Source organism: Diabrotica undecimpunctata, chromosome 2 (genome assembly GCF_040954645.1).
Source record: "Diabrotica undecimpunctata isolate CICGRU chromosome 2, icDiaUnde3, whole genome shotgun sequence".
NCBI lineage: Eukaryota > Metazoa > Arthropoda > Insecta > Coleoptera > Chrysomelidae > Diabrotica > Diabrotica undecimpunctata.
In genome coordinates, this window is record NC_092804.1 from 123,950,064 (window position 1) to 123,972,586 (window position 22,523).

Sequence of the window (22,523 nt, forward strand, 5' to 3'; positions counted from 1 at the left end):
AACTTTTCACATTTGTATCAACCCATAGATATGGTACAGTATGACCTTCATTTAGCCAAGTCTCGTCCAAATAAAAAATTGTTTTCCCTTTTTCTCGGTACTTTCTAATAGTTTTTAGATAATCTCGTATCCAACATACAATGTAATCTTTTCCAATTAAAACGGATTTTCTTCTATTCTTTTGCCAACGAAATCCCATCTCTCTCAATAGTCCCCATAATTTCTTGTTGCTTATGATTGGTAACTCTTCGTTTTCTCTAATTAATGTTTGGATTTTGTCCAATGTTGGAAATTCTTTGTTAAAAAAAATGAGTGGACGCTGCGTCTTATCATGTTTTTATGTATTTCTTCAATTTCTAAGGGTTTACTCCCCCCACTCTTTTTGGGAGATGAAACAGTTCCTCCTTTTTTTTCTTTTAGGAATCTATAAATTGTTGCTTCTCCAACCCCTGTCATATTTGAACACATGTTAACGATTTCACGAACATTACTTAAAGGGCGTTGATGTACAAGTGCATCGTGTACATTTAATATTATATTTTTCTCTCTTAGACTGAAGGCACCTTTAAAACTACACTTAACCGGGATAAAACCTGTTGTCGACGTCATTTTTAAATGCAAATAACAAAATATCGACACCAAAAACGTAGGTAGGTAAGACATGAACAATGTACATTGTACATCTACAAACTAAATGGAAGATGCAAACAATTTCTAATTTATATTATTGGCATAAGCTGTAATGTGGCATAAAAACTACTTAAACTATCATTAGTGAAGCCTTATCAGTAATTCCAGGTAATCGTTCAAAGAAGGTATTCTTTTTGTGTCATATAGAAAACAATAATCACCTTTAAATTACTGTTTACGTTAATTTATTTCGTGAAACATTGAATTCTCTCGTTAATCACCCGTGTATAATTAACAATAATCGTGTGGCATATATACCGACGTTTTTTACGCACAAAAAAGGTATAGTGAGATTAGTGGACACTTTTATAGAAGATTTTTTAAAAGATAATGAATTGTTGACGGCATCTTAAAATATTAATTTTTTTCAAAACAAGTATAGGGTGACGCCTATGGTTTTTTGACCTGTTGAGGATTTGCATACATAATGTGCTATCAATATGATGGAAAAGGACTACTTATACACGTTAGCTTTTTTAAATTCAACTTTCAAAAACGCACGTGTTTTAAAGTTACCATAGCAACATCAACAGTTGTAACAGAGAAGAATAGAACGGTCCATGTTAGGAATAACTCTGCGAGACAGAATAACCAACGAAGACATAAGGAGAAGAACCGGACTGACTGACATCATCGAGAAGATAGCCAGACTAAAATGGAGATGGGCAGGACACATAGCCAGAATGACAGAAGGGCGATGGAAAAAGAGGTTATTGGAATGGAGGCCAAGGGAAGACAAGAGAAGCGTCGGTCGACCACCTACAAGATGGAATGACGATTTAAGAAGACTCAATAAAAACTGGATGAGAGCGGCACAAGATAGACGGGGTTGGAAACATGAGGAAGAGGCCCATGTTCAGCAGTGGACTCTTGAGGCTGGATGATGAGTATGTTTATTAATCATTTTCGATACACTGAAAATACTGTCCTACCTAAGAATATACTGTCGTACGTAGAAATTTCAGAATGGCCTGGAGTAGACCTTAATATCAATAAAAACGAACACAGTGATAACCAGCAAAAGTCTGATAGCAATATTCACCAACCGATTTATGGCTAGATATAGATAAAAAACCATGTTTCGACAACTAAAATCCAAACTAAAGAAATTGTGTAACTCATAGCCTACCCTACGTTTTTTAGATTTTTTCCCAACGTTCGGAACGGACAGGCACTCTAAGAAGAAGATAGTAATTAAGTTTTCAATCTAGCCTTCACAATATCATGGTAAATCCTACAAATTAAATTATTTTTTTATTATAACTGCATCATAATGATAAATAGAACTAACTTACTGCGTAATGCATACAAAAATTGCTACGCTTCGTTAATTATTAATACAATTTACTTTTAACGTACTTGTAGAACTTGATTTCACATACACATGTTGGCATATCGATTTCTATGTTTAGTTACAAATAATGTGGTAGTTCATTATTCTTAATTAAAGTGCCAATATTTTTGTGATAATTAGTGCAAACATTGGAAACGTTTATAAAAAAACACCCAAGGTCCTGCTTACTCCAGTCATCAGAGATGATCATGCCACTGAACTTCTAAAAATGATACGAACAAGCTGATTTTAACAAAAATGTCTATTTTTGGACTCTAAAAAAATGCAAAAAAGTTTACCACTTTTATCGATTTATCAAGAGTCTGTCCTGTACGCCATAGAAAAAAATGTTTCAAATAAAGAATGTGATAATTTTGAACAAAAACATGTATTAGCATTTTTTGTGTAGAATGGCCCGTTCTCTCAGAAACAACCATTGAAGCGATCGGCGATTTTGAATGTCAGTTACGCGCGCCAAATCAATGCTTAATAAAATTTGTATAACTCGACGGTAAAGATTCAGTATCTTTGATCCGAGTGTTCTATCGACAAAAAATATGAGTTTTAAAGGCAAAGAGTGCCGCTTTCGTATGCAATTTTTGTATTTTGCCGCAGTTTTTATAAAGGTGTTAAATAAATAAACGTTGCGCGATTTTTGCCATTGTTTATTATTCTCATGAGATCAATATAATGTATCCCTTTCATTGATCGGTCACTATGAAGTTTCCATAATTAGAACCTAATCTTCAAAACCTATAGCATAAAATTTTAGTTTTTAGTTTTGGCAACAAATGTGAGGCATTTGAAATAAAATATGTTTAAAAAAAAACACTGAATTTAAACTTTCACATTACAAATGATCTAAAACGTTTAAAACTGCTCTTTTTTAATTACCTTAGTAGGTTTTTCAAACGTACTTAACTTCTGCTATAAATTATACCCTAATAACTCTTCTTGGAGTCATTTCCCGTGACGTGCTATCATTTGTAATATAAAAGTTTAAATTCTGCGTTTTTAGTCATAATTCAAATGCCTCATATTTGTTGCCAAAAATCAAAATCAAATTTTTATGCTATAGGTTTTAAAGACAGGTCTCCAGCAATGGATATTTTACTACGACCGGTCAATGAAAATAATACATTTTATTGATCTCACGTAGTGTTGCCCAAAATCGGTCTTGGTCTTGCAGTCTCAGTCTTGATCTTGCGTTTTTGCAAGACCAAGACCGCCTAATTTTAGCAAGACCAAAACTGAAAGACCTAAAAGCAAATTTGATGAGGTTTTTCGAAATAATTCATGCATCCCAAATTGCTTTGTGTAAATTGTGTCTACATAGAAAGGTTAAAATGAAAATGAACAACAGAAACACGTCAAATTTAAGGAAGCATCTAATATTTTTTCACAAAAAGGAATTACAAAGATTTCTTTCTGAAAAACCAAAATTCGGTGGAGATATCACAAGTTTTTTAATAACCGCTGGGAAAAGTTGACATGTAAAAAAATATACTTACTTATTACCTTATTACCAATTACATATATTGTAACTACTAATTTATTTTGGTAAATTAATGTATTTATTAAGTAGGTATCTCCTTAATTTAAAATAACTTCGTTTGATTATCATTGCTTTTTTATCTATTCTTTATTTTTTCAAGTTAGTTTTTTATATAAAAGTAGAAATAAGATTGGTAAAAACATTTATTTTGCTTTAATAACTGGATTATAGTTTGTTATCTTATCACCTAAAAAATCTGTGCCCTTGATACATGTATGTGGATTTTTTGCCCATCATGTCCATCAATCCCTTTCTAGGCAGAAAATGTTCTTTAAAATATAGACATGCTTATGTCATTAATTTGTTTTTTTTTTGAGTTTTTACCATGTTTTAGCACATGTAAGCTTAGTAAATGCAAACATTTATTAAGAAACATATTGACTTCCGTGGGGCATGGTAGATATTTCAGCTGAGTTAGTTAGAGCATAAGCACGGATCGCTTAAATCGTGGCTTCAAACCCCACCCGTTGTCAGTTGTTTAGACATTTATTAATTTGGTTGGTCTTTATTATGGCTATGTTAATTCAAGCATAAAATGTACTTACTCTGTTACGTTGTTCTAAAGTAACGTTTAATAAATAGCAATAGGCTAATTGTAGACTTGCAAGACTCTTGCTGCAAGACCAAGACCGGGAGTGCAATACCAAGACCAAGACCAGATGTATTGGCGCAAGACCAAGACCAAGAGTGTCTAAGTCTCGTCTTGTTCTTGCATTTGGGCAACACTAATCTCACGAGAATCGTAAAATGGCAAAAATCGCGCAACGCTTTATTTATTTAACAGCTTCATAAAAACTGATTTCATTTGCGGCAAAATACAAAAATTGCGTACGAAAGCTGCACTCTTCACCTTTAAAACGCATTTTGATTTTTGTCGATACCTGAGAGAACGGTTCACAATAAGTTCTAATAAACATTTTTGTTGAAAATTATCTCAGATTAGTTCTCGGCAATATTCAGCTTGTTCGTATAATTTTTAGGAGTCAAATCTCTGACGACTGGACTACGCTAATAGCTTCTGTTTCTGCAAGGAATGAAATATTGGAAATTTGTAACCTGCGAATAAGTGATATAAAAAAAATTAATACTGTTCTGCTTATTCATATCCGTCCATCAAAAACAAAGGGGCTAAAAATTTTGCAGTTACCAAAGATCATAGTCGATTGGAATGCATCAAATAAGTCGATTGGAAAATGTCCCTCTCTTGCTAAATTTTTTTTGAGTTCGCTTGATGCAGATAAATAAATTGGATATGTATTCAGAATCTTTTTACAGTAGCTGGTAATTGCACAGAGGGAATCCCATTTGGTCTTTATATTAAATTAGTAAAATGTTCCTTTAGTTTTAACATATTTGTCTACTCAATGCCAATTCACTTGTTCAATAAAAATAGCATATAATCCTCGGGACACTTATAACGTTAAGACACTCCGTTTCACGTCGTCCCGTTAAACTCGTTGCACCTACTATAAAGACAAAACAGTCATAACTAGCAACTGCAGAAGACGATATCGAAAGTACAACGTACAACGCCCGTGACATGCAACGTTAGGGACAATCTGCTTCACGTCGCTTACTTAAGCCCGTTGTGCGTAGTGCGTGTTATAAATGTTTATAACGGTCAGAAAACGCAACAACAGCAAAAGATTATTTCTAAGTACCCTTTCAGACGAAGCGACTGGTGTGCGACACCGGTGGTTCGTCAGCCGCGTAAACGAAACACGGATTGCTGACACCGATTAGAATCAGTTTAAACATGAATCTCAGTAAAATAGCATTAGTGGCAAGTGTATTATTAACAATTCGCTAGCAGCGTTGGAGGAGGAGACGAATAAAGAACAGAATATTATTAAAATTAGTTTTTGTCATATTTATTGTAAATATCTGGCTTCAAACGCCTCACATTTGTTGCCAAAATTTAAAATCGAAATTTCAGGCTATATGTTTTGAAGATTGGCATATAATAATGAAAATTCCATAGTGACCGGTCAATGGAAGTAATAAATATGATTGATCTCATGAAATCTCATAAAAAATGGTAAAAATCGCTAAACGTTTATTTATTTAACACTTTTATAGAAACTGACTTCATTTGAGGCAAAATGCAAAATTGTATATGAAGGCTGGGTCTCTTCACCTTTAAAATGCATTTTGATTTTTGTCGATAAGATACTGTAATCAAAAGATATCGAATTTTTACAGTATAAATATTATTTAAAATTGATTTCGCGCGCGTACCTTTCATTGAAAATCTCACCGGTCGCTTTGTTGTTTTAAAAGTTGTTTCTAAGGACCCTATTATACGAGCGCTAATCTCGCGTTAGCAGCATTGCGTTAGCGTCGGCCCAACCGGACAATGGCACTACCATGGAGTAAATTAAATGAAGGGTAATGCCGTTCGTATAATTTACTCCATGCCGACGCTAACGCAGCGCTGCTAACGCGACAACATTAGCGCTCGTATAACAGGGCACTAAGAGAACGGTTCATTCTACATAAAAAGTGCTAATTAACATTTTTGTTTAAAATTATCTCGGCTACATTTTTTAAATTTAACATTTTTTTCTACGACGCCGGCGTATAGATTCTTGGTAAATCGATTTTTTCCGTTTCTCCCCTACTTAGAGAGTTTTAGGAGGAAGACCTGGGATACAAGTGGTAAACTTTTTTGCATGCAAACAAGTTTGCCACTCCTACCCCCGAGCTTCCCACTAAAACTCCCAATCGGAGGAGAGGGGGAGAAGCTCGAAAATGTAGCTGAGATAATTTTAAACAAAAATGTTAGCATTTTTTTGTATAGAATGAACCGTTTTCTAAGAAACGACGCTACAACAGACACAAAAGCATAAAATTCTACAAAAGAATAAAAGGAAGCACGGTTATTTAGGCCAAGACTGAAATTATTCAAAGACAAGGACGAAGAACTACTAACAAAAATAAAACAAATATAAAAAATTATAAATAGATGGATGAGAATGAAGAAAACGAGACAACATATTACACTGCGGAACAACGCATTGATAATCCGAGTTATGAAGAATGAAGAAGTGATACATGTAATAAAGAAATTTAAAAATAATAAAGCGCCAGTGATGGACGGGATTTTGGCAGCATTATTAAAAAACAGGGGATCAGAACTGTGGGGAAGAATCCATTATTAAATAACATTAATATGGACAAACCAGCGAATGCTACAGGAATGAGCAATTGGTATTATACAGCAAATATACAGGTTTGGGATAAAGTATGGGACCAACTAAATATCTTCAAAACAAAACAGACGCTATCCATGAAACTTTGCATGCAAGTACAATGACACATAACGCATCTGACACCATATGTTTTGTTACTACTTGTACTTCCCGTTTGATCGGAAGCACCCCTCAACTTACTTAATTTAAATGGGACACCCTGTATAGTTTTGCAAATTAAAAAAAAACTTGTTATTCTAATTCATACATAACAAGTTTGGCAAAAAAAGTTTGTTGAAAGGAGAAATAAATCATTACAGTTAAAAAATAGGTTAATAAAATTTCCCCAAATCTACTGAAATTATGGCGTCAGCTCTTATCCTTTACATTAGACTGACGTCACAATTTTTCCAGAATGCGCCACGGATACTGTTGTGTATCTACACAATACATAAGTTAAAGTTTTTATTCTCACTAGACTAGTTTATAAATTAATAGGTTTACACATGAAAATGTGAACTTTAGCGAGCATTTTGAATATTTAAAGTGTTTTTTAAATTATTATTATTTTCATTGCTCTTGGGAAATAAATGTACCTATCTGAATAGGTTGAACTATAATATGTATATAGACTTAAACAAGCGTTTGTTAGTGTGAAGAGAAACAAAGTTTTGGAAGATATTCGAAACCTGGACGTACCTAACAAATATATTAGACTCGTAGATGGAGAACTAACTCCTCTATTTGACATCAATGTGGGAGAGAGACGGGGAGGTGCACTATAAGCCATGCTGTTCAACCTAGTTCTTAAGGCGGTCATCAGAAAAATCAATATAGGAAGAAACTGACAGGAAGACGAAAAAAAGAAAGATCCAGAACTCGATGGTTGAATGACGTAGAAATCTAAAAACTATCAACTTAAGAGAAGGAGCTCTATTCAGACACAGAAGAAGTCTGAATAAAGCTACATAGCCAGACAGGCAAAGACCCATCCAGGTTTATGGTGTCAAGAAGAAGAAGAATGAAGAAATTACAACAAGAAATACATTCAACTAAATGAAAAGGTACTCTGCAGCAGGTATATCATAGTGGGCTTAAATACCTATAAGATGTTATATGGACTTACAGAAGAATACTTCGGAAAAGATTAGTGGATTTGTTCACAAATTTTGAAGTATTGATATAAATGGAAAAAGAAAGGAAGTGTTAAACATCATGAAAATTATAATTTTCATGATATATTTTGCATGATTATTTCATGCAATATTTTAACATTGCAAGAGAGAATACAGAGAAGAAAGAGTTGTAAAAGCAAACGTATTTCCTGGTTGAACCATAATTTGGGGATCTGGTTTAGATGTAGTTTTTGACCTGGTTACAGCAGTGGGATCAAAAATACGAATTACCATGATAATGTCCAAGCTTCATGGAGGAGATAACATATAAAAAAATAATGTCTTTACACCTGCTACAACGAAACTATCCATTTGATGTATATTATTCTCTAATCTAAATTTTAATTAAAATTCAAACATTTGTATGCAAAGATTCAAGTATTATTCATAAAACATGGAAATTAAATAGTCATTTAGATTTTATTATACTGTTTAACATAATCACTGCTATACCACATGCTGAAAATCTACAGGTTAAACCACAAACAAACAGCTTTATTATCATGTGTTTAAATCCTCACGCTGTTATTGTTATTCGTGGTAAATATTTCGATTATTTAAATAAAATTTAAAAAATAATTAGTGCGATTAAAATTTTCAACCTGCTTCGTCATCATTTGGGTAAATGACTTGACATAAACCACTTTATACTACTGGGTAAAAACCAATAAATAGTACGGGTTTGTGATATACAAAGTATGTGTTTGTAAGGTCACATTTTTAGAGTGATTGTGCAGCATTTGAAGATATTTTTTTACTGTATTATGGTTTTATTGCATGTGTCTATGTTTTTACGACATGTTCTGGAAAAGGTTAAACGATTATATTATAGATAATTCTACAAATTCTTAGAAATACATTTATATTTTTACTATCCTTATTAAAATCATAATAGTGACGTCAGAAAATAACAAATTAGTACAATTAAAATAGTCTAGTTTTTGAAATTTAAGTAGCCTCGTGTCTTCAGAAAAAAATTTATTTTATTCCTAAAATAATATACAGTCGACTCTCGCTAATTCGAAACTCGAGGGACTCTTAAAATATTACGAATTGTTGAGTGTTTGAAATATCAAATGGTTCGAAATTTGTGAGAGAAAATAAATAAAACTTATTTATTACGAATTATTAAGTGTTGATCAATTATTATTTATTAACTGCTATTCTATAACGATGACAAAAGTTTAGAGGTACTAAATCTATCCCGTCGTAGGACAATAATTGTCGAGATTTTGTTTCGATTCCGAACAGCAGCATATGCCGCTCTGATGAGACCTAAAGAGGTTGAAATACGTATAATCGTCTTACCGCTGCCCTTCATCGAAATAAAAATCTAATACCATCATTATGTTTTATTTCTTTGCTCTGTTTGGAATTCCAAAAACTGAATTCACTACGAATTTTGACCATGAGGAACGGCATGTGGAATGCATATTTTAGATTCCCTTGCCGACTAATTCATCATCATCATAATTCATCAATCTGTCTGCTTTTTAACTTGTAGAAAGCACAGTGGTAAAGATTTGAATTCAGTTTCGCCAAGTAGGAAATCTTATGATTTCTCTTGTCGAAAAACTAAACTTTCATGCTGTAGGTTTTGAAGGTTAGGCTCGAGTAATCAAAACTTTATAGTGACCAGTCAATGAAAGGGATAAATTGCATTGATCTCATGGGAATAATAAAAAATGATAAAAATCGCGCCACCTTTATTTTTAAAATAATTTATAAGACATTTATAAAATCTAAGTTTATTTGTGGCAAAATACAAAATTTCATACGAAAGCTGAACTTTTTACCTTTAAAACACACTGATTTTTGTCGATAGTACACTTGAATCAAAAGATATCGAATTTTTACCGTCGAACTACTTTTACCGGGAAGAGGACCGGGAAGAAGACGCATTTCCTGGCTTCAAAATTTACGAAAGTGGTATAACACGACTACCACTGAACTGTTCCGCGCTGCAATAAACAAAGTAAAGATAGCCGTGATGATCGCCAACATCCGGAACGGATAGGCACTTTAAGAAGAAGAAGACCGTCGAGCTAATACAAATTTTATTGAACATTGATTTCGCGCGCGTAACTGACATTTAAAATCGACGATCGCTTCAAGCGTTGTTTGTGAGACAACGGTTCATTCTACACAAAAAGTGCTAATAAACATTTTTATTTAAAATGATCTCAGCTACATTTTTTATTTATAAAATTCATTTTCTACGGCGTACGGATTCTTGGAAAATCGATTTTTTTGCATTTTTACCCCCATACAGGGGTGTTTTAGGGGGAAGCCCGGAGGTAAAAGTGGTATACTTTTTTGCAACTTGTTTACTTGTAGATATACTTTACAGTGCGAATTTTAAAGTACCCCTCCACTATTCTAAGCTGAGCGAATTAGAGCTCCACATTTTGAAGCTTTGTAGACGACTCTGTTCAACCTTTTTCAAACTTTGTACAATATTTTTAGTGGCCTTAGGATAACAAAATTCCAAAATTGGCTAACAGGTTTAAAAATAATAAAAGTCTGTTTAGAAGTTGTTTGCATGTCAAGGAAAAGATAAAGGAACCCAAAAAATCACTACAATGATACATCATCAAAGCAGCTAAGAATAGATTTTTGTCAACGTTTTGAAGAAAATACCTCTCAGTCCAAACTGAGAGTTACACTCTCAGAACGGAGAAGAACGGATCGATAACTCTGCGAGACACAATAAAAAACGAAGAAATCAGAAGAACCAAGGTGACTGACGTCATCGAAAGGATAGCCAGACTGGACACATAGCTAGAATGACAGATGGGCAATATAGTCCAGGAAACGAAGCTTAAAATAGGCCAAAACCTCGCAAATTTTTCGAAAAATACCGATTTGCATAAAAATTTGGAATGAAGTTCAACTTATCCTTCACTTCCAAATCTATATTGTGCCGAAGGGTGCTTTTTATTTTTTAAGTGTGAAAACTACCTCTTATTGCCAAAATTTGTAAAAACGCTTAAAAATAGTAAAATTTAGTTCAGATGAATTAAATAATCATTGCCTGATACTCTAACTAGAATTTTTGACTATTTCAACCCCTTAAAAATTCATTTTTAAGGGTGAAGACTACCCCTAATTGTTTAAATTTATAAAAAAAGCTTAAGCAGGATAAAATTTAAATCGGATGATTTAGGTAATAATAGTTTGATATTCTTAATATAATTTTTGAGTATTTCAACCCTTAAAAATTTATTTTTTAACTGTGAAAACTACACCTTATTCCCAACTCTACAAAAAGTTAAACAGTGAAATTTGATTAAGCTGAATTGAATAATGATTTTTGTCGTGCTCTAAGTATAATTTTTAGATATTTCAACCCAGACACCGAAAATATAGAACCCTCGACGATGAAAGAGGTTAAAGAGCAATACGAGCATAAAGGAATAATATGGCTCCAGGTAATGACAACGTCCCCTCTGTAAACGGGGATTATATGCCCAATCTATAAAATAGTGGAAAACTAAAATTCCAAAATTATCGCGTCATAACCCTTGGAAACGGGAAGGGTTTCTCCAACACCGTCCAAGTGTAGCTGAATAAATATTTCGGCTGGGTACAAGTAATTAGGTATAATTACTTCAGATTATTCCTTCGACTTTAAAAACTTTATTTTACTCTTACTCAGTAGAAATGTATTGCAATTATAAAAAGTATATTTTAAATTGTTCGATAGATGATACAATTACCATTTATTTGCTCTCTGCTTTTGTATAAGAAATATTTACATAATAACAATAACTTACAATACGTCGGCTTAGTGACACAAAAATGTATCTCAAAAATGACTACTTTTTAGGAGAGCTTTTAAAAAAATGATTTGCATTTTGTAATGACCTGTAGTTTATTCTCAACTTTTTTGTTCTGAATTATTAATCTTGCACTAACAATTAGAAAAAGTAGCGGAGATACATTTTTGTATTCCTAACTGAAAAGTCTGTTATTATAGATACTTATGTATGTACCATTTTATTTAAGAAAAGCTTAATCTTAATCCTATTACAAAGTCATTTGTATTTGAGTAATATCGATAAATTTCGAGAGATGAACATACTGAGTGGTAGGTATAATAATTAAAAGTACAATAAATTAGTCCGAAAACTTAACCACGCCATTTAAATACAAATGATTTTGTAGTAGAATTAAGAGTAAGCTTTACGCCAATAAAGTTTATTTTTTTAATAAATATATTGTGGTTATTCCCATCAATAAATTTAATTATGTCAATCACTTTGCACATCTGATTGATTGATCTTATTGTTGGTGAGCAACGACTTATAGAAGAGATGATACTGGGAAGGAAATAATGCCTTTATTGCACAGCTCTTCTAAACCCTTATAGTTTTCTTCTTTTATTGGCCCTTGTCCTTCATATGCCGTTGTTAAGTTTGGCATGGAAAATTTTCATTTTCCTTGTTTTATTTAAAAAATATGTTTATTATTGTCTTTTCTGTACTGCAGCAATGTTAATTTTAGCCAATTTATACTACTACCATCGATGTCCATTTTTTTGTTTTTTTATTAGAATTGTGGCAAAAGCTTTGAAGTCATAAATTTCTTCCTGTCCACTCTCGTGTACAGTGTATTTTGATTTCTTTGACACCATTCTTATAGTGGGGTACCACACAGTGGGGTCAAATATGTCCACATTTTTTATGCTTTCTCAATATGACAATGGACCGAGTCACACTCCATCATCGAATGGCCAGGTTCAAAAACGCAATGGTCGATTTTTGAAATCTCTAATGTCTGAACAGCGTAAAGCAACATAGCAGATACATTTACGTTGCGGCTTTGGCCACCACACGTGTGACTTATTCTTAATCGTCACCGAAAAAATATATCCTCACTTTGTTCATATCCTGATACATTAGGTTCACTGGTAGAAACATGGGAGGCACTATCTGAATATGTCAGTTGTGATGAGAGCGGTAAATTATGACTATGTGTTTTATCATCTCGTACCGATTTGTTAAGAGCTAACAAAACTAAATTCTTCCCTCTTGAATCCATTATTGTGTAATAATAAAATTATAAAACAGTATTATAACGATTATTTTAACAATCTCTACAACAATTAACTTAAAACTGATTCACTTATTTACGTGTTCACAGTTGTAACAGAACTGGAAATGCAACAGACCACCCTGCTAAATATAATAAACAAATTATCAACTTATTCAAGTGTTTCACAACTGTAACAGAACTGCAAATGCAACGGACCGCCCTACTAAATATAATAAACAAATTATCAAATAAACAGTCGCTACCTGCAATCACCATTCAGTGCAATAAAATTAATGCCACAAAAATGTAACTCAATATCAGCTTATTTATAGTACGAAAACATAGTATCACAGAAATGTAACAGCACTTACATTTCTGTGACACTAAAAGATGCTAAGAAATTAAGTTACGAAAACTCCTTACTGGGGTTTTAGGTGGTCGGAGAGATACAGTTTTGTGTCACTCAATAGCACTAAAGTAAGTTCAATGGTGCAAGTATCTCAAAACGGGAAAAATGTAGTTACATTTTTGTGTCACTAAGTCGACGAATACGTGATCGGAGGATTCACCAATGTGGCTGCTTCGCTCGGCAGTTGAAACGTAAGAGACAAAAGACAAATTTCTGTGTGCAATCTTTTGCAGAGTCAAATTTTGGACAGCGCAGTGTTGCAACGAGGGGTAAGACGTAGGAGCGTTGTTGCTAGTTTGGATTAAGTCCGAACAACCCTATTGTGCACAGTTTACAAAGTTTTTTTTCTACATCTTTAAAAAACTATTCCAATAATTAATTAAACATATTTGACAAGATCTACAATTGGCCAACTATTCACAGTGAAAGAAATTCGAAACAAACCATGGAAATACGACATTGGCGTCCATAACATATTCATAGATTTTAAACAGGCCTACGACTCAATTAACAGACACACGGTATGTCAAATATTACACATCTTTAATATCCTTCAAAATTACATCCGACTAGTAAAAGCAACAATAGATCAACAACAACTGTCAATACAAAATGAGCCTCACTGAGAACTTTCCAATAGTTACAGATTAAATCAAGGAGGCACCGAACAAGATAGTTGAATATAGGAAGAGCTAATCTCCTAACAAATAAATCAATACCGATTGCCGCCTATGCCAATGACGTTAGCATTAGGTATCGCAGAACGAAAGAAAAGCTAACTTTATTTGGACTGTAGCGCTATTATGGAGAGATAAGTAAATTATTGAATTATGTGTTGTGATATTATAATTCCAGTAATAAAACTATTTAAAAAAATCACAATTGTGCTTTCTTTTTTCTGATACTTTCTCGACGAACCATATTAAATGATTTCTAAATATCTAATTACGCAGTATGTTTTCTACTATAAGAAAATAAAGTTGACATTACACTTAAAAATAAATTAACATTATAAAGTATACCCATCCAAAATAACCTTGGATTTTTATTTTTAGTTTTGGAAACTATTAGTTACGATAATCCGTTTACTTTTCTTCCAGATTAATAATGGATGGCGAAGATGAATTCTACACGAATAGTTACTACTCGCGGACAAGTCAAAAAAGTAACAGTGGTAGTGCCGACATGGGGGATATGTCATTTATGATCGATGACTACCTTAAAGAAATCATGAAGGTAACTATTCATATTTAATTAAACTTTACAGTAGTTACATTAGGTATATACGAGAACTGATATTTTTAAGGTTCGGTATTACAACACCGGTATAGACCATGTCCAAGTTAAATATTGTGTTTATATGGGGTTAAGCCACAATTATTGATTGTAATGATAGTTACATTTTTACCTAAAAAAATTTATCATTTTGATTTCCACTCCGGAAATCGTTTTCAAAAGATTATTTAAGAAGTTTGTTAAAAAGAGTGTATAACCGCCAAAGTTGTTGACGAGGTTGTGTCATTTGTGGCCAAAAATGTTATTTATGGATTTTTGCTCTATGGAACTTTAAATTCTGATTATTCTAAGTCTTCTTAGACTGTTCTTTTTATGTAGACATGACTCTGTTTCTTTTTCAATGTGCCTTCAGTAAGTTGTTGTTCCATCGTTTTCGTGGTCTTCTCCCGATATTTTTATTTGTCTGTATTATTCTAAGGGTTCTGCATTATTATGTGCTATAAGCGTTTGTGTGTGTAAGAGTGTTCGTGTATCGAGTATGTGTGTTGTGTATCTGTATGATTAAAGACGATGTGTCTTAGAGTTTCTTAATCCGCAATTGTTGGTATATTCTTGTTGTTGACTTCTTCTTTCAGTATTGACAACCAAAGCTGCTACATTCAGCAGAATCTCTTTTGGATTTTTTCTTGGTGTCATTTATTATTATTCCGTTTTTACTTCTACACATAGTTTTTTTAGAAAGTTTTTTGTTGTTATAACCGGTCGTACTGCAGTCAATTGGCTTATTGTACATCTTCCAATTGTGTAACCTTCCAGCTCAGGTTTTAGTTTTAACGACTGCCTACATAGAGGGGCCTACTTACTGTTAAAATTAGAAATATTCAATATCTGGGTCATATAATGAGGGGCGAGAAGTACGTATTACTTAGGTTAATTATGCAAGGGAAGATACAAGGGAAGTAAAACCCAGGACGGCGCAAAATATCCTGGCTAAGAAATTTGAGAGAGTGGTTCGGTTGCAGTTCATTAGAATGATTCAGAAGCGCTGCCAATAAAATTAAAATAGCGATGATGATTTCCAACCTCCGGTAGAAGAAGGAACCTGAAGAAGAACTTAGCGGGGACCGACGGGTTCACGTACCCTCCGAAGTACGGTGGCGGCTCAGTTAAATTAGAAATTGAAAAATTTCTGGTGTTTGCAGGGAACGATTCCTGACGGTCCGACTTGGTAAGCCAGTACCTAGCCACTGAGTTATGGTCTTTATCGTACACATAGTCTAGGTATCTCTTCGTATTTTTTTTTTTAATTTCTGGTAGAATCTTTTCGCCTCTGGTCTCTGGTTAAACATTTCCAGTTTTTGCATTTCTATTCTTGTTTGTTTTCTTTTCTTTCTTCTACATAATTTCTTCTTTTTTTCGCATTTTATACTTTTCTTGTTATTTCAGCACAATCTTCGTTAAAACAAGTTTCGTTTCATTGTCCGTTAACTGTTCCAATTATCTCATTAGCTCTTTTTTTATGATTTTTCACATCTCTTTCAGTACTGTTACACGCCATTCTTAAGTCTTTATGCTTTTGTGTTCTTAGTATTGTTTTTTACGTTTATCTATTTACCCCTCTGCTTTGTGTGGATTTCTAAGCTTTTTAACATCGTATCTCTCGGTTTTACTACTTTTTGCTTTTTAACATTCGATATTTTTGCTCTTAGTTTGATTTCTACTACATAGTAGTAGAAACTTTCTAGACATAAGCTTCTAAAGTCGTCAAGGAATCATAACAATGAAACAATCATTAGTAATTTCCAAATTATCGATTTGAGTCATCCGAAAAACCCCAACCCCAAAACCCCAAGTTGAAAAATAACCTTTCCTATCGACTATAAACCTACTCAAGTAATTTTACCAATAAAAGGAGAGTTGTAGGTTACGAAATGTAAACCGATCCTTCCTATACGTCGAGGGTCAATGGGTTTAGTTGAGATCAGTTTAAATCCAGTACCTATTGGGTGAACTCGAAGCTCCTGTTCGCGCTAGCCGCACTTCAGACAGTTTAACTGAGTCGGAATATTATTTGTTTTTACTCAAGTCGTGTCAATCGCATCACCGACAAGTTCTCTAGTTTTTTTGCACATACATTCAAGACGACAAAATTTCGGAAATCGGTTGTCGTCAGCAACTTATCGGCGTCCAAAATACGTAGTTGTAATTGTTTAAATAGACTTGTTAAAACGTTCTTTGCGAAATTTTCGTTTGTCCCAGATTTCTGGGTGGTCCTTCAAAAAAGTATAGAAAAGTGAACCTATTTTCCCTAAGGACAAAACTTGTTCCCCAAAGGAAAAACCAGTGACCTATGACTGGTACTCGAGACAAACGCATTAGGGCAAGGTGTAAGGACAAAACTACCTGCATCTTCGCACAGTATGTCTGAGCAGTGTCGGAGTTCTATCCTCTCTGCCTCAGCCTTTGTTGATATAGAAGTTGTTTTGAGCACTGTTTTGAATATGCTATTTTTATTTTTTATTTGCCCTGGATGAATATTCTTACATCCATTATCTGCTTATAGTGTGTCGCTATATTTTGTGGGTCCAAAATTTATCATTGATTTTTATTCTTTGATATTTTAAAATGTGTACTTACGTTGAATCTTATGACTACAGAACGTGTTGTTTATTCTTGGTTCGTTTGTTATGTACGTCTCATTCAATCTTTGTTTTTTTTTCTGGTATTATTCTGCCATTAAAATCCTCTAGTAATATGGTTCCTTTTTCGTAAATACCTTTTCTGGTCTTTGTAAATCTTCGTAAAGATACACCCTAACAAAATAGCTCGCATTCTTACATCCAAAGCTACTTTGATTCCCGTGGTCCACATCTCTTACTTACTTCTGTGGTTCTATTCATTAGCTCCTAGAGGACTTCATAACTGTCAGCGAATACCACCGTGTCGTCGGCTTCAACATACTCTACTGCTTCTTGAAAGATTTCCTCAGAGTATATGTTAAACCGCAGGGGTGATAGTATACATCCCTGACGGATCCCTCGTTTGATTTTGATATCATCGGATTCTTCTGCCTCTGTACGAATAGACTATTTTTGATTCCAGTAAAGATTGATAATAATTCTTAGATCACAGGTGTTTATTCCAATATTTGTTAATATCAAAGTAAAAAGGGAAAATCCCAGTGGTTGGATGTTTAATAGTTTAGTAAAGTTAGTTTAAAAAAACTTTACTTAGAAGTAAAGACAATATATAATGGTGTATTTTATTAAAAATATTTAAAATTTATCCAAAAGGATTACAATTTTTCAAAACGTTTTCGGTCCAGTCGGACCATCACCAGTGAAACATTTTAAGATTAGTTGAAACTAACTACGAAAATAAGTTTAAAAATCTTTGAATTAAATGACAATCACGGTTATATTTGATAAACTAATGACACGAGAAATACATCTGTTCAAAAGGGGGACTACTTTGTCCACCAGTTAATGCCAGCCAACTGCTGGCTTATTTCCGTATCTAGTTTCAACTACCCTATCTATTCAAAGAATTATTGTCTGTCTTCGCACGTATTTATGCACCACATATTTAAATCTAATCGGTTTTCCTCTGATACTTGCTTGCACCTGTGTTGTCCATAATATTTAAACATGGCTTCATCAAAATCCATATGTTTTACTGGCACAAACTGTTTCAAAAAATGTTCCTTTAATATGTTCATAAAAGGTCTAAGTTTATACATTGTATCAGACACATCAATAGCATTATTGTCTGAGCAGTGCACAAACTGTAAAATTTGTATAAATCGGTCTCGCCTCATAGCTTTAGTAACAAGAGTATTTTTCATATCTCTTTTCATGATTCCCAGTAGTGTCTTTCTGAAGGTTTAACATCGTAACCGCTGATAAGCAAAATCCCTATGAAACATTTAGTTTCTTGTAATTAACGGATCAGGACACTTCTTTAAAGAAGCATATTTATTTTACTTGTTTTGTAGTAGATTATTATATCATTATCAATAAATTGTTCAAACATATCCACACACAAAACATTTCGCGATATTATTTTATAATTTGGCGGTGGAAAGGTTATGGCGTGATTGTCTATAAGATCCCCATCTGAGACCCTTTGTATACTGTCTTTGAGATTTGTCTTATCTGGCAATATAAATGTTGATTTTCTCTCACGCTTATTCGTTACTTGCTCCATGATTACATTCTCATCAGATGTACTGCAAGTTGGTTCATCTAAAGTCGAGTGGGAAGAACTACTTGTTGAATCTGAGAATATAAGTTCGGCTTGTGCTCTCAATTGACGGTGTGATAAATGATCCACAGTACCTCCAGTATCCTCGTTTGCAGAATCTTCGTCTGTCAACACATGACTTTCCGGTGGTTCTATGAATATCTTCTTTGCATAATCAATATATGCTATTTCTAACGTTTCCGGAAGGGTCAAATTCCTTCTAAAATTAAACTTTCTTTTCCATATCTGTTTTAATTATATATAACGACAAATAAAAATAAAATCATCAATCTATACTGTAAACATTTTTTGGCTTCATAATAACCTAGCGTTACATATCTGTAGCACAAACAAAACACCGGTTTTGCGTACGTCTGTGAACATTAGTTTTGGAAAATACCTAACCTAGCATGTATATAGAACTATTAGCTAAACAAATATATATACAATGTTGCATAATTGAAAAAGAAATTGGTTTTATAATACTTACTCAAATCGTACTCCGGTTTCCATCAAATCAGCCATGTTCACCAATAATAAATCACATAAAATAAACAATATATTCAAAGTTATTACACACAGCTCACTTCTAACGACAGAACTAGCTTTTGAAAACTGACCTATCACACCATCTACCCGCTAATAACCTAACTAAGGCCGCACAAGAGAATTTTGTACGGATCTACAAACGTTACATATAGTATGTAACGCCAGGTCATAATGGGTTAAACAGCTTTATGAGTTCAGCATATGCATTGTCAGGTCCAGGAGCTTTGCCATCTTTTAGCTGTGATATTGATTTTTCCACTTCATCTGATATGATTGGTAAATGGTCATTACATATGTAAGATGGAGGTTGTTCAGACCTGTGGTGTTGTACTTTATCGAAATTTATGAGACAGGCATACACTTTTTGATTCATATCATATTTTGATATGCATCGTTGGTTGTGCTAAAACATTTAATCCGAACGGGACTTCCTTAGTGCAAAATCCTTGTCCAAATCCCATTTGCATATTTTACTCTCAAGTCTTCTATAGATTCTCTTGTAAATTATTTTCAAAAGTGGCTCCATTGTATGAGATAATAGTCCTTTAGTACGATATTCGCTGCAGTCATGTCTATTGTCTTTTTTGGAAATGCTATAAATATTGATACAAGCCAATCTCTTGTTAAGAGCATTTTCCCACATGTTCAAATTGTGAACGAACCACTTGTTAAATAGTTTTTAAACATACTGAAAATAATATGGAAAAAATATATTGATGTATAAATTTTTTCAGTCTATGGACATGATGCGAGCTCACCAAATGCTTACTGACGTAGTATTAGAAGTAGGGAAAGACCTTTTCTATGCCCATAAAGTGGTTTTGGCCGCTGCTAGTCCCTATTTTAAGGCTATGTTTACCGGAGGACTCAAAGAATGTGATATGGATAGAGTTAGGTTACAAGGCGTTTCTGCCACTGCCTTAGCCAGACTCATAAACTTTATGTATACGGGAAGAATTAGAGTAACAGAAAACACAGTTTGTCAATTATTGCCTGCTGCTACTATGCTTCAGGTAAGCATTTGTTTACTACAGATTACTTTAGTGCCCGTGCACATATCCAAAATATTGTGATATATTGTTATTTGTGGGAAATTAACATATTTTACTTTCAGACATTATGGAAATTTTCAGTATAACATTTCTTCGTCTGGTTTGCTAAAACCAATACTCGATGTAGCAAGGTATAGTACACACCATAGATATTTCGTCCTCGAAACTATCTTTTTCAAACATAAGCGCGTTTAAATTGTCCATTTCTCATAGCAAATGATTAATTTTATCACTCAGTGGAAATCATGACGCAAATTGCACCTGCATATTAGCACAATTAAAAATATTTGATAATAAAAAATATGCAGTCGAAATTTCTCTTCTTTTGTATGTTAAAGAAGAAAAATAATACTTTCATTAGAAGGATTCTAAATTATTTTGCACGATTTATTTGAAACATTATTGGGTTATTACATCCCATTTTAGTATAAGAATAATTTTTCCGAGCTAAATGTAGTATTGTCTGAAATCAATATCGACCGCCCGTGGACAATTTCACTTTGCGAATGAAGTATAACATCATAATGTATATAAATCTGATCTTCCTTCCTTGCTTGATCTACTAACTGTCAGGTATGAGATTCGCTAAGTCAATCTGCCTTTTACATTGCGCAGTGAATCATTTGAGGCCAAAATTAATTATCAGATTGTAGAAACCTACGGTACGATACAAAGTCTTGAAGACTTCGGAGATATAACGCCCGTTGAAACTCAATTTCTTTCAAATATACCTAAGCCCGTCGAATTACATATAGTTCAGTCGTCAAAGATTTGATCTCTAAAAACTGGAAGCCAAGCTTAATTTTCCTGAGAATGTCAATTTTGGGACCCCAAAAAATCCTAGTATCCTAATACCTTATCCCTTATAAAAACCCCCTCGTTGTGGAGGGGGACATCGATTTACCAAGAATCTGTACGCCGTAGGAGAAAATGTTTCAAGCAAGAAATGTATCTGAGATAATTTAGAACAAAAATGTTTATTAACCCTTTTTCTGTAGAACGAACGGTTTTCTCAGAAACAACGCTTGAAGCGACCGACAATTTTGAATGTGTTACCCGCGCGAAATTAATTTTTTAAATAAAAATTGTAATTCGACAGTTAATATTCGATATCTTTTGATCAGAGTATCCTATCGACAAAAATAAAAATGCGTTTTAAAGGTGAAGAGTACAGCTTTCGTATGTAATTTTTGTATTTTGCCGCAGATGAAGTCAGATTCTATAAAACTGTTTAATAAATAAACGTTGGCCGATTTTTGCCATTTTTTACGATTCTCATGGGATCAATATTTATCACAAAAATTAAAAAATCCATTATAAAAGATATAAACTCCTGGACAAAATTAACGCACCACTCATATTTTTCTCAATAATCTTTATTTATTGATAATTTACTGTACGACAAGTTGCCTCTGGACCTTGTTTGACAGTGACAGTTGTTATATAAGCTAATAATAGTCTTGTTTTAACAATAATTTGTATTAAACTTCGTTTTAGACTAAAAGTGAGTTAAACTTTTCATAACGAGTGCCGATTAAAGCAAACTCCTTGTGAGAAACAAGCTTTTTATTGTGATATTTTTAATCACATGCATGTTTAGAAGTTCATTTGCATACAAATCAAATAAAAAATGAACCGCCAAAGAAATTTGTCAATGGAGGAGGCAGTGCGAGCATCGAGGGTTTTTATCCAGATATTTAGTGGCTTGACTGGTAATATTACACTAGTGATGGGCTTTTTAGTCCCGAAACGTTCTGTGATGTAGCCCGAAAGGTTATTTTTATTTAAATACCTTTTATAAAGTATTTTTTAATAAAACTTTTGTGATTCATGGTATACAACCAACTACAGGAATTTAATTTTCCTTGTATATGTTAATATTTATCACTGTCATTGAACGGTCGCTGTGGAATTTCCATTATTAGAATCTAATCTTCAAAAGCTATATTATGAAATTTCGATTTTGAGTTTTTGCAACAAATATAAGTTATTTGAAATATGCCTAAAGACCGCCGAATTTATACTTTTACATTACAAACGATTTGCTGGAATCG

The 22,523-nt window shown here is 33.3% G+C and overlaps 1 protein-coding gene across 2 annotated transcripts in view; it reads left to right on the top strand.

The window, feature by feature from the left end:
- The window catches only part of Keap1 (kelch like ECH associated protein 1), a 160,460-nt gene that overhangs the window by 94,323 nt on the left and 43,614 nt on the right, over positions 1–22,523 (top strand). For both annotated transcript variants that reach the window (XM_072523414.1, XM_072523413.1), the window contains exons 2-3: positions 14,491–14,626; positions 20,152–20,430. In XM_072523414.1, the coding sequence (XP_072379515.1) occupies positions 14,498–14,626; positions 20,152–20,430 (408 nt within the window). In that variant the 5' untranslated portion in view covers positions 14,491–14,497. The remainder of the gene's footprint in view (positions 1–14,490; positions 14,627–20,151; positions 20,431–22,523) is intronic.